The sequence below is a fragment of the Nicotiana tabacum genome, chromosome 9 (genome assembly GCF_000715075.1).
Source record: "Nicotiana tabacum cultivar K326 chromosome 9, ASM71507v2, whole genome shotgun sequence".
Lineage (NCBI taxonomy): Eukaryota > Viridiplantae > Streptophyta > Magnoliopsida > Solanales > Solanaceae > Nicotiana > Nicotiana tabacum.
Genome location: NC_134088.1, coordinates 3307488 through 3321794, shown reverse-complemented (window position 1 = coordinate 3321794; position 14307 = coordinate 3307488). Strand labels below are relative to the sequence as shown.

The 14307-nt window shown below is 34.5% G+C and overlaps 1 protein-coding gene across 1 annotated transcript; it reads left to right on the top strand.

The window, feature by feature from the left end:
- Window positions 1–246: 246 nt before the first annotated feature.
- LOC107787447 (transcription factor IBH1-like 1) lies at window positions 247–1441 on the top strand. The gene is made up of 2 exons (XM_016609028.2): window positions 247–365; window positions 674–1441. The coding sequence occupies exon 2, from the start codon at window positions 686–688 to the stop codon at window positions 1319–1321; it is 636 nt and encodes a 211-aa protein (XP_016464514.1). The 5' UTR covers window positions 247–365; window positions 674–685; the 3' UTR covers window positions 1322–1441.
- The last annotated feature ends 12866 nt before the right edge of the window (window positions 1442–14307 follow it).

Genomic DNA, 14307 nt, shown 5'->3' with positions numbered 1-14307 from the left:
TGCATGACATTTAGGGAACCTTTTTATTCTGTCTTAAACCAAGATTACTGGATATTATTATCATTATTCCTCTCTCTCTTTTAGGGTTTTTTGCTAAGTGGGCCATGGTCTTCCATGTGATAGCATGTGCTGTGTCCTTCTCTCATTGGCCCACCACATCCACCCCCCATGTTTACCCCCCACCCCCACCCACCCCCTTTCATTTGAACAAATAAATTGGCTTTTTTTCACTAAACTTCTTCCTCTCATTCCCATACTTCCATTTCTTCTGTTTTTCTTCTGCTACAACTTTCTTGAATCCTAAAGAAACTACATATTCTGTCACCTCTTTTGTTTTGAAATTTGTTTGAAGAAAGTTGACTAAGGTATGTTATTTTTCACTCCTAATAAAATCATATAATTCAAGTTTTTTTTTCTAGTTTTTTTTTTTGCATGTTCTTATCATATGTAGCTATAAACATTCCTTTATATTGCCTTTTTCAAGTTCTAACACCAAATTATCTACCTATAAGAACATTTAAATCAAGCTATAGAGAGACTTTATGCCTTTTTTCTTCATTTTTCTTGTTTATATGTTTCAAGAATCTCTTAATATTTCCAACTCTCTTTTTTATCTTCTTTTTTCTTGGTTTTATTGATTCCAATCTAATATATCTAATTTTTTTTAATATAGTTTTCTTGAAGAATGAGGAATCCTAGTTCACTCAAGCAAGAATTTCTCAAGAAATGGATAAAGGGTCTACAAATATGCAGTGCAACAAAGAAAAAAATGAGCATAATTGAGAGAAAAAAAGCTATAAAATTATCTGCAGATATAGCAATGGCTTCAACAAGAAAATTTACAACTTATTGGAGTCATTCCCTTTTGGCCAATGCTTCAAAAGATGACACTAACAAAATAATCATAAATAATATTCTTGGAAATGATGATATTTCTAAGAGATCAATGATATTCAAGAAATCATCAATGGGGTTATTGGCTATGTCTCAAAAGATTATTAGATGCAAGAAAATTGTAACCAAAAGTTGCAAGATTTCAAGACAACGACGGCAGCTAAACTTCAGTCCCAAACAAGTTGAGGTCGGCTGTACGATTTCAAGAAAAGGTAGAAAAATGATCTCTCCAATTTCTATAGCAAGAAAATTGGTGAAAAAGAGAACTCAAATTCTTAAAAGTCTTATTCCTGGTGGAGAATATATGGATAATGTTTCTTTAATTAAAGAAACCCTAGATTATATCCTTTCACTTAGGGTTCAAGTTGATGTTATGAGACATCTTGCTAATGCTAGTGAGATTACTAATCCTAAAACATCTTTATAGGTTTTTTTTTCTTTTGTTTTTCAATATTTTTTAATATTGAAGTAAACAATTCCTTTTTTTTTTTTTCTTTTGTGGTGTTTTTTTTTTCTTATAGTACGAAGAAGAAGAATTTAAATTACTGAAGTATAGTATGTAACAATGTACAGATCAGAGCAATATTCTAGTGAAGTTAATTTTTCCTATTATTAAAGCTTCTATTTGAATTATGTTACTTACTACTTATTCACTATTTGAAAAACAGAAATTAGCAATTGACAAATTATTTAGCTAAATAAAAAATTCCGTCGTTAATCCTATCTAGCAACGTATATTGGCGAAGCGAGAAATTTTTCCAAGAGAATTCAAACTTGAAAGAAGTAAAAAAATATTCCTCAAGAACGAGTATTCATTATATGTATTGTACCTTTACAACTTAATCTTTTACTTATGTACACGGAAATTTTTTTGAGAAGGGTCGTCAGTTGACATCCTTAGAACAATGTAGCTTCGCCCCTGGCGACAGATTAGCGACAGATTGTCAAAAATTCCGTTAGCTACGAGTGGTTTAGCGATAAATTAGCGACGAAGTTCGTAGATTTCCCTTTTTAAGTGATTCTTTCATGTATCCTCTATTTTGTGTTCATCATTTAATGGTATACTTCTTCTTCTCATGAGTTGAATAAGAAATAAAGGTGCTTTTGTTTCCTCTTTTAGTTATTCTAGTGAAAAAGAAGCAGAGGGATTTATTTTTTCTTCAAGAAAAATTACAATAATTAAACTTAAATGATTTCACTTTCACAGAAATCATGGCCATTATAAGCATAAAATTCAGCAAATATTTTGTCTATGTATAGATGTGGGTGTTTGTAAATGTGACTTCTCCTTTTGGTAGAGAGGATTCTAATTCTATAATAAATGCAAAATTTCGTCTCTATTTATTTGACATGCTTCCCTTCTCGAGAATCATTTTAACTAATCTTTGAAACTAAAATAGATTAAATTAACATAATATTTTAAAATTAAATTTAAATATTTAAAAATTATACTAAAAATATTATAAGTTGTAATTCTTCTCATGACAATATGATTAAGAAAATATTTTAAATTGGAAAAGCTCACATAATTTGAATCTCGAGAGAAGCGAAAAGTGACAGATAATCAGGGACGGAGGGTAATATTCCTAATTAATTATTTTGATATTTGAGCAAATATTTCTATAAATTGCTACCATAATGATATTGAAAATGAGAACACAGCTTGCAGATACTATTTTCAGCTAATTCTTTATACAAGTTTTACGAGCATGGGAATTTGCAATTATTTAAAATAAAAATAGAAAAGAATAGTGAAATTTTTTAACACTATATATATCTCGGGTGATTCCCGCCATTCCTGCTTTTCTTTATAGAAGAACATATATTACACTCCAAAAGAAAAACAGAAAAGAACAAGGAAGAATATAAAAGTTGTAACTTATTACAAGTAAAAAGTAATTAATTGTTCGTGTTATATTCCTTTAAATTATTAAATAATATAAGATTCAAAATATCGTCTCAAAGATTTCATGAAACACCCGTGAACAGACTTTGAAAACATTGAAGATACGAGACTTTAAGGAAAGTAATTAATAGTATTAACTTCTTCTTTTTTGTTTGAGCTTTTAATATAACTATTAGGCTATGGGTAGAAGCAAAATTTTCGCCAATAAGATTCGAAAAATAAAAAAAATACACGACCCAAAATCTCTCTGAAGGAGTCGTGATGATACCTAGCCTCTAAAACTAGGTAAGCCTAACGTTAACAGAAATAACGATAATATTTACTAACTTCGAACAATTTCGAAATAGAAATCCCTGTACAATTTACAATCCCAAAATCGTTAGTACAAGTCATATGTCTTTCTAGGAGTGGTTATACATAATGAATACATCACTGTTCCAGAACAAAAGGAAACAATGGAAATAAATACAATAGAAGGTGACTCCGAGGCCTGCGAACGCTGCAGCAGGTTTACATTGAGTCTCCATGGCAACGATCCGCACAACTACTAACGATAGAATACCTGGATCTGTACAAAAAAAGGACAGAAGTGTAGAATGAGCACACCACAGCGGTGCCCAGTTAGTATCAAGACTAACCTCGGTGGAGTAGTGATAAGGAACAGTCAAGACGCCTACTGGTCTAATAACCTGTCAAAGAGTAGAGACGATTGAAAGTACAAGAGGGGGAGAGGGGGATGAATTGTTTATTTTTAAACTTAATTGCTGATAATTGACTAGTTTTTCAATTAGTCAACTAGATGTAATAAGTTGAGAGTAGTAATAACAGAATATAAGATGCTGAAATTAAATGCAGGAATTAAAGACACCAGAAATTTTTATACTGATTCGGATTCAATATGAATCCTAGTCTAGTCCCCTTGGATTGCAAGGGAGTTCTTTTCAGTGAATGAGTTTCTTCGAGTACAATGAGAATAGTGTGATAGCTCAGCTCCTATATCACTCGTCTCTTTTGATACAATGCTTCACCAGTATTGTTCTCTCTTTCTTCTCTAACTTGTTACACAGCAGGTCTTAGAGAGCTGCAATATTTGTTTGTAGTAGAACAAAGAGAGGGTGTTTGGTTGGTCAAAGTATATGTGCTAAGGTGTAATTACAAGTTTAAATACCTTGAGAGAGGCTTGAATTCTGGAAAGATTTTCCAACCCAAGAGATTTGATCCTAAGAGATTGATTTCCAAGAATAAAGTTTTTCTGCAACGGCTCCTTTGAACAAGAGGTTGTAAAGATTTTCCTTGTGTGTGAGCCAGGAATATTGATCCTCCATATTTAGATGCTTGATTGAATATTCGGCAGGATCATCAATATACTTGATTTATTTAACTCCTTTAGTTTAGCTTTGATTGATCTTGTCAATATCCTTTGATTGATTTCTTCTTCCTTTAATCGCGTCTCTTTTCCTTGATGTCCTCTGATATATTCCGTCATTCTTGTATATCAATCTTGCTGATTGATTTCGCCAATCTTGAAAGCTATCCAAGAGTTCCTATACAAAGAGCAAATATATTATTTTCATCATTAAAGTTAGATCTAACAATCTCCCCTTTTTTGATGATGACAAGATAATATATGTATAAACATCAGTTGACTTCCATGTAATTTGCTCCCCCTCAATAAGAGCAGTTAACTTTGTCTTGTACTTGAAGGGCATGTAGTCGACTTCTTCAGGATCTGTGACTCCCCCTCAAGGAGTGCCATAGTCGACTTATTATGTACCTGCACAATACAGTACCTGCACAAAAAATATATATCCTTTCTCCCCTTTTTGACATCAGCAAAGAGGGAATAAAAAACGGCATGCATAAACATAATTCATAGCAGAGTGTACTGGCAGAGTTAGAACCTAACAAAAGAAAAATATCCACCTACTGATATCTCAGTCCAGAAATAACACAACAAAAAAAATATTGTCTTAAACTTCCATATTAACGAGGTAGAAAATAGGTAAGAGTGTTGCAGATGGCCTCTTTCAGTCGATCAAAGTTGGCGTTGGCTGAGACACTCATTCTATCAAGCCTGTCATGAACTTCCTTGAATGCCTTGACAGCGTTTTCCCTTACTCTGAGAACCGCAACCCATATCTTGGAGACATCAGACCCTATTTCTTTAGAGATATCATGAATGGTACCATCAGTGGACTGAGTGGCAATGAGAAGATCTTTGATTGCAGAGCTCTGATTGCCAAAGGCACTAAGTTTCTCAGCTAGGTCAGAGTCACTATGACTAGGATGGAAAGCATAAGGTTTAGGCTTGGAGTCTGTATGAGCAGTCTTGACATCACCTTCTTGTTTCTTGACCCATGAACCCTTTACACACACATACTCCATACTTGTAAAGGCTTTGGAGTTGTACGATTTTGAAACAGAGGAAAAGGAATATGTAGAGATGGAAATATTGTGAGCTTCCAGAATGTGAGTGATGGTCACTCCATAGAGTAGTCTAGTGGAATCTTCTGCACTTTCAATCATGAAATTGATGACCCAGGAGGATAGTTTGATTTTGAATTTGGTCACAAGGCAATAGACCAGAAAAGTGTCTCGCAGAGAGAAGGTTGAAAAAGAGCCAGTAAGAGGAAACAGAGTGGTTGCCACAATGTGGGCTAGGACACGAGTTTCAAAACTAACATCACTAGGACCTAGCTGGTTTGGAAGGGATTCTGATGGATACTCAGCAATACATCGTTTGGCTTGAACAAAGGAAATTTCAAAATCATCGGTCCATGAACTTTTAAAGAGCATAGGGAAACCAGAACACTTGCATTGAAAAATCGAATCAAACATGGCACAGTCAAGAACAATACGATTTCCTAGTACTAAGGACTCCAAATTATGAGACCTACTAGAACGAAGATTATCATAGAACATTCTCACTAGGGGTTCATAGACTTTAGGCGGGGGGAACAAAGAAGAATTTCGACCACCCTTGATAAACGAAAAGGTCCTTTACCTTACAATTTAGGGCTTCCATGTCATCAAGGTCGACTAACCTCTCATGAGAAATAGGCTTGTGTTTTAGGGCAAGAAAGAAGTTCCTATTTGGAGAATCCCAGAAATTGAGTTCTGACTCAAGAGAACTGGAAAGGTGGAAAGGTCGTTCTTTGGAGTGAAGGAAACATGGGGTTCTTCCATAGGTCTTTTTCCCAAGGCTTTTTCTCCTAAGGGTTGAGAATGATCAGAGAAGTCCGCCTGAGAAGAGGCAAACCCCTCAGAGTGATCGGACCGTAGGTCTACCTGTTCAGGGGGTTGAGAAGGGGTTTTTGCCTTGGAGCGGGTGCTCTTCCTAGTGGAGGCAGAGGGATTTTTGGATTGTTTAGCCATTGTATGAGGTTGGTAGTTGAGCAAGATTTTGGAGAAGGGTTCGAAGGCGATAGAGACGATGGAGATTGATAAGAGAGTTCAACATAAAAAGGGATTTTCTGACGGTTGAGTACAGAAAAGGAAAAGGCGTCAGTTGATCAGACGCGATGATTGGTCTTCCTTCTTTGAACTCTGTGACTAATGTGAAAAGCGAGGAAAAAGGTGGGAAAAATGGAGGCGTAATTAATGAGTAAAAAAAATATATATATATATGGAATATTTTGCATACAAAATTAAATAATGGCACATAGGTCCTAATTTTGACTATTAATGCAAATAATGCCAAGTAATTTTCTTAGTAAACAAAATCTCTCTTCTAACAAAGGCTTGGTAAAAATATCTGCTAATTGATCAGTTGTTCCAACAAAAGATATTTCTATATTTGCCTTAAGAACATGATCTCTAATGAAGTGATGCTTGATATCTATATGCTTTGCCCTAGAATTATGAACATGATTATTAGAGAGGCATATAGCACTAGAATTATCACAGAAAATTGGTATAGATTTAAAAGAAAATTCATAGTCACCAAGTTGATGGGACATCCACATTAATTGTGCACAACATTGTCCAATAACGATGTATTCAGCTTCAGTGGTAGATAATGCAACTGATGCTTGTTTTTTACTGTTCCAGGATATCAAAGCTTTTTCAAGTTATTGACATGTACCACTTGTGTCTTTTCTATCTTCCTTATCTCCTGCAAGATCAACATATGAAAAACCTTCTAATTCAAAGGAGTTAGAGCGAGGATACCATAGTCCATGAGAGACAGTTCCAATAAGATATCGAATGATTCTCTTTACTACAGTCAGAAGTGATTCCTTAGGAGCTGACTGAAACCTGGCAAATTTACAGACACTAAACATAATATCTGGTCGACTGACAGTTAGATAAAGAAATGAGCCAATCATTCCACGATACTTAGTTTCATCAACATGTATTCCTTGTTCATCTTTGTCGAGACTCGTTGAAGGACTCATTAGTGTGCCAATAGCTTTAGCATTACTCATGTCAAATTTTTGAATCAGTTCCTTTGTGTATTTGGTCTGACATATAAATGTTCTTTCTTGAGATTGTTGGATTTGAAGTCCAAGGAAAAATGTTAGCTCTCCCATCATGCTCATTTCGAATTCATTTTGCATAAGATTTGAAAATTCCTTTCACATAAGAGGGTTAGCACTACCAAATATAATATCATCAATGTAAATCTAAATAATGAGATTACCTTCTGATGATCTTTTAATAAATAGAGTAGTGTCTACTTTATCTCTCGTAAAACCATAATCAATAAAAAATGAACTAAGTCTGTCATACCATGCTCGTTGAGCTTGCTTTAGTCCATATAGTGCTTTGGTTAGCTTACATACATGGTAGGGAAACTTTGAATCTACAACCCCAGGAGATTGCTTCATGTATACTTCTTCCTCAATAAATCCATTCAAGAAAGCACTTTTAACATCCATTTGAAATAGCCTGAATCCCTTAAACGATGCATATGCCAGAAGGATTCGTATAAACTCCAGTCGAGCTACTGGAGCAAAAGTTTCATCATAGTCGACTCCTTCCTGTTATGAATATCCTTGAGCAACTAATCTGGATTTGTTCCTTACAGCCTTTCCATCCTCATTCAATTTATTTCTGAAAACTCATTTTGTTCCAATTACAGAAATATTTTCAAGTTTGGGTATCAGTTTCCATACTTATTTTTTGCCATATTGATCTAACTCTTCCTGCATTGCTTGTATCCAACTTGAGTCTTTTAGAGCTTCCACTATCTTCTTTTGTTCAACCTGAGAGATTAATGTTATATTTGCTTTCTTTTTGAGAGCTTCCCTGGTTTTCATTCCTTCATTTGGATCTCCTATGATAAATTTTTGAGGATATTCAGGTTCACTTTTCCATTCATTTGGACGAACTGCATGAGTAGTTGACTCCTTCGAATGATCTGGTACACTGTTGTTGATTTCATTAGTTGACTTTATCGTAGCATCAAATTTATCAGTCTACTTTTAAAATTTGCTTGTCTAATGAATTTTTTGAGCTTGATCTTCATCACCTGCAGTAATTCCTTTCTCGGCCGAGAGGTTATTTTCATCGAATATAATATATACAGATTCTTCCAAACATAATGTATGTTTAATATAGACTCTAAAAGATCTACTATTTAATGAGTAGCCCAGAAAAATACCTTCATCATTTCTTGAATCGAATTTTTCAAGATTGTCCTTACCATTATTGTTAATAAAACACTTACTTCCGAAGGGATGAAAGTAACTGTTATTAGGACGTTTACCTTTCCATAGTTCATAAGGAGTCTTCTTCAGAATGGGCCTTATGAGACATCGATTGAGAATGTGACATGTTGTACTTACACCTTTTGCCCAGAAATGATTTGGCAGTGAATGATCTAGTAACATGGTTCTTGCCATATCTTGGAGGGTTCTGTTTTTCCTTTCAACAACTCCATTTTGTTGAGGTGATTGTGGTGTAGAGAAGTTATGAGTATATCCCTAATCATTACAGAAGTTTTCAAATGCTCTGCTTTCAAATTCGCCTCCATGATCACTCTGAATTGTTGCAATTAGATATCCCTTTTCTCTTTCAACCTTTTTGTAGAAGATCTCAAAAAATTTCAATGCTTCATCTTTGTGAGATAAGAAAATCACCCAAGTGAAACGTGAATAATCATCAACAATAACAAAACCATATCTTTTTCCTCCTATACTGGCAATTTTAGTAGGCCCAAATAAATCCATGTGAATCAATTGCAAAGGTTTAGAATTAGATACAATATCTTTATTTTTGAAAGAGTGTCTAGTTTGTATTCCTATTTGACAGGCATCACAGATATATGTTCTAGAAAAATTCAGTTTGGGTAGACCAATAACAACTCATGCGTGGACAATTTTTCTATCAAATGCATGCGTGCATGACCAAGTTTCCTATGGCATAACCATGGATCATCAAACATGGATGTTAAACAAATGTGACCATCTATATTTTCAAAACCATCAAGAATATAAATATTTCCATACCTTTTGCCTGTCTCATCTTCAATAGCATAGCCTGTTTTCTTAAAGTTTACCTCATATCCTGAGTCGCATAGCTAACTTATACTCAGGAGATTGTAGTTAAGTATATCGACGAGATAAACTTCGGTAATATCGCAGTTGTTATTTAAAGGAATTGTTTCAGTACCGATTATGTTTCCTTTTGAGTCATCTCCAAACTTAACTCTTCCTCCATCAATTTTTGTAACTTCTTTGAATAGGTTTTTATCACCTGTCATATGACTGGAACACACACTGTCTAAATACCATTTTCCTTTATGGCTTCTCCCATGGTGTTCCTGCAAAACATAGTAATTACTTTCTTTTAGGTAACTAAGCTTACTTGGGTCCTGGAGGGTTAGAATTACTAGGTTCAGAATTGTTTTTAGGTTTCCAAATCCATCCTGAAATATTTGCTTTACGAAAGCGACCAAAAGAATATTTATGTCCACTTTTATTGCAATAGTGACACGCAACTCCTGACCCATTTTTGGGTCTTTCATTTGTGTTAGTACTAGTGGACTCTGTTCTAACTGGTCCTTCTCCAGTTGACTTGTAAGTCGCCTGGTTTGACCTGACAGAACTATGACTGGTGGATTTGCGTATGCCATTGAATTGCATTTGCAATTCCTCAAACTCTTCTTGAAGTACTTCTTTTTCAATTTCACATACTTCATGTTTGAGCTTCCAGTCTTTTACTTCTTTATTGAGTCTCTTAAGCTCATTTATAATTTCTTGAGACTCTTTCAAAGTTAAATCAAGGATATCCTGCAATTCATTGCATATTTCACAGTTATAAGATCTTACCTCGCTAGTTTCACCTCGTGCCATGAAACAGTTCTCATTATTGTCTTTGTATTCGTCATCTGAAGTGTCTTTGTCTGTCCAGCATCATGAAGATTTTTTTATCTCGTTTTCCAGAATCATCATGAAGCAAAGATTTGCTATCTCTTCGTGTTCTGAACTGTCTTCATCACTCCAGCTTCCAAATGATTTGTTCTTGTTAAAGCCTCTGGAAATTTTCCTTTTTAGATCTGGGCACTCAGCTTGAATGTGTCCAAATCTTCCAGGCCCATAGCATTTTCCATCATTCTTGTCTTGTTCATTGTATTGCCTGGATCACCTAGGTGGAATCCTTCCTCTCCTCGTATTCCTGAATTTTCTCATTAAACCATCCATGTTTCTTGACATCATAGCAATTTCTTCTTGAAGGGCTTAAGGATCATCATCGATATCATTTTCAGCTATTTCAGTTGTGGCCTTGAATGCCACTATTTTCTTTTTTTCTTCTTGATTTGTTTTCTTAATACGTGTCTTTTCAAAGGCTATAACTTCTCCTCATAGTTCATCATAGGATAACTTATTTAGATCGTGAGATTCAAGTTTGACCACTTTGGTCTGCCAAGTAGTTGGTAGGCTTCTCAGAATTTTTCTAACTTGATCACCACTTGTATATGGTTTGCCGAAGGCTTTTAGATCGCTAATTATTTTGCTGAATCTGGCAAACATCTCTTCAATAGATTCTCTTTCTTTCATTCGGAAGAGTTTGTAATCATGAACCAACATGTTGATACGTGTTTATTTTACCTTGCTGGTTCCTTCGTATGTAACTTCAAGTTTGTCCCACATCTCTTTGGCTATGTCACAACTAGAGATTTTCTCATACTCTTCACCACTTATAGCATTATAAAGCAAGTTTCTTGCCTTATTGTTGACTTGTACCACTGTCATTTGCTTGTTTGTATATGAATCTATATCTTCAGGATTAGCAAGTGGTTGAGCGGCAGTTGGCAGAGGATAATTCCCCTTTTTGATGACTCTCCAAACTTTAACATCTTGTCATTGCATATATCTCCATATGCACTTTTTAGTAAGAGAAATGTTGTCCATTGAAGTATGGTGGCCTTACTTACGAAGTTCCTTCCTGGAAGAGTGCTCCTACGATAACTTGATTTGCCATGATCTTTTCTCACAAGCTGTTAAGCAAACGAAAAAATGTGAGCCTTGCTTTGATACCAATTGAAAATACAAGAGGGGAGGGGGTGAATTGTTTATTTTTAAACTTAATTGCTGATAGTTGACTAGTTTTTCAATTAGTCGACTAGATGTAATAAGTTGACAGTAGTAATAACAAAATATAAGATGCTGAAATTAAATGCAGGAATTAAAGACACCAGAATTTTTATACTGGTTCGGATTCAATGTGAATCCTAGTCTAGTCCCCTTGGGTTGCAAGGGATTTATTTTTAGTGAATTAGTTTCTTCGAGTACAATGAGAATGTTATGATAGATCAATTCCTATATCACTCGTCTCTTTTGATATAATGCCTCACCAGTGTCGTTCTCTCTTTCTTCTCTAACTTGTTACACAGCAGGTCTTAGAGAGCTACAATATTTGTTTGCAGTAGAACAAAGAAAGTGTGTTTGGTTCAATCAAAGTATATGTGCTAAGGTGTAATTACAAGTTTAAATACTTTGATAGAGGTTTGAATTCTGGAAAGATTTGCCAACCCAAGAGATTTGATCCTTGGAAAGAGATTGATTCTTTCCAAGAATAAAGCTTTTCTGCAACGGCTCCTTTGAACAAGAGGCTGTAAAGATTTTCCTTGTGTGTGAGCCCGGAATATTGATCCTCCATATTTAGATGCTTGATTGAATATTCGACAGGATCTTCAATATAATTGATTTATTTGATTCCTTTAGTTTAGCCTTGATTGATATCGTCAGTATTCTCTGATTGATTTCTTCTTCCTTTAATCGCGTCTCTTTTCCTTGATGTCCTTTGATATATTCCGTCATTCTTGTATATCAATCTTACTGATTGATTTCGCTGATTGATTTCGCCAATCTTAAAAGCTATCCAAGAGTTCCTATACAAAGAGCAAATATATTATTTTCATCACTAAAATTAGATCTAACAACGATAAGGGAAAAACACTGACGGTAACAAAAAATAACCAAGTAATTACACACCAACATAGTTGGGATACAGACAATTAAAAATATGCTCAAGTAAGGAAAGCGGTGTTAACTCAACCAATCACATCGTTTCTAATACACAATTCCAATCATCTCATTCCTTGTAACCTTATATCATAATCACAACTTCCAAACCTTTAACACACATGGCACCTTGTGCACACATATTTCCATCTCACTTTATACGGCAAAATCCACGTGCTACTCGGTACATAGTATCCGTGTCAAATGCTAATTAAGATGTTCAAGAAGTTCCATTTATATATCATAAAGTAAATTTATAGTTTCTATACCAAATAGGAAACCAACGAGAAAGATGAAGTTACTTTTAGAAATCATTTGAGTGAAGAAAATAATATTTTTAAATAAAAATATAACATCGAATAAGCTATTGCCTTTAATATAGGATTCATTAAATTAAAACATAATAGCAATTCTCTTTTAAGTGAAATACAAACTTCAGACAAGTTAAGGAGATTTAGTTGAGAAACCAATTGAAATAAAATATAATAATTACTAGAATTAGTAATACTGAAATATACGACGAGTTCTAATTTAAAAGTCATACCAGGTAGCATGATATCAATTCCTTTATTTTAAATCACTATATTACTAACAACTCAGCAGTGCGAGAGGTAATGACTCAAAGTAGTAAATTCGCCTTGCAAATAAATTTACAGGAATAACAGTACTAGGAAAAGAACTCAGGAAATGACGGCATGTCAATAATGCCAATGATAATGACTAAATCCTCGAAAGATAGTGAAAAATCAAAAAAAATACAAATTCTCAGAATCTCGTACGAAGGAACTGAAGCCAATACAATAAAACAGGGGATACAGAATACACAAATATCATAATTCACCCTTATTTCACGATGTCAATCCACCCTTATTTCACCTGTTGCGGCGTGCAACCTGATACCACCTTACAATAAACATCAATATCATAACAATAAATATAACATGTTGCGGCGTGCAACTCGATCCCACCATATAATATCAATCTCATAATTCACCCTTATTTCACCCGTTGCGGCGTGCAACTCGATCCCACCGTATAATAACAATATCACAATATAATATCCTCCCTTATTTCACCTGTTGCGGCGTGCTACCCAATCCCCCGTATAGTTATTTAAATCAACAACAGCAATTCAATAACTTAATTTACAAGAATTTCCACAACCAAAAGTATGAGTTCAAGGCAACAAGGGAACCACAAAAAAAATCAAAGAAATACAATAACTTTAAAAAATTAACAGGACATGTAAGGCACATGATAACTACGCAGGCAACCACAATAATTTGGACATGTATCATATATGCACAATGTCATAGAGGAACTCACAATTAAGAAGTAACAAAACAATAAGGAAGGCAATCACTTCAATTAAGGCAAATAAGGGCCAATAACAAGTAAGAGGTAAAGAATAGCTAACAACATCGTATAAAGCATGTAGAGGTAAGACTAGCAAATAGGGAATTTAATAATATCAAAACAACTTCCTACTTAGTGAATATAAGGACATAGGAACCCTAAAAGGCTAATTTTCCACAAATAAGTCCGAGCACGCACTCGTCATCTCGCATACACGGACTACAATTAGCATAGAAGACTTAAATCCCAAGAGAAAATCCCCCCACACAAGGTTAGGCAAGATACTTACCTCAAAGAAGACAGACTGGTATTCTAAAATGAACTTCACGGGTGAAATGACCTCCGGACGGCTCAAATCTAACCAAAATAACTTCAACGCATAAATAAAATACATAAGAAACAATTCTGGATCATAAAGTCTTAATCTTTATCAAAATCTAAAAATCAGTCCAAAAGTCAACCCCCGAGCCCCACCTCGGAACCCGACAAATTTCACAAAATCCGAACACCCATTCCAATATGAGTTCAACCTTACAAAAATTATCAAATTCCGATACCATTTTGTTCCTCAAATCATGATTTTTCATTTTGGAAACTTTCTTCAAAAACCACCATTTTCCTCAACTCAAAACACAAATTAAAGGATAGAAATAGAGATAAAATCCTGGAATATAATAAATT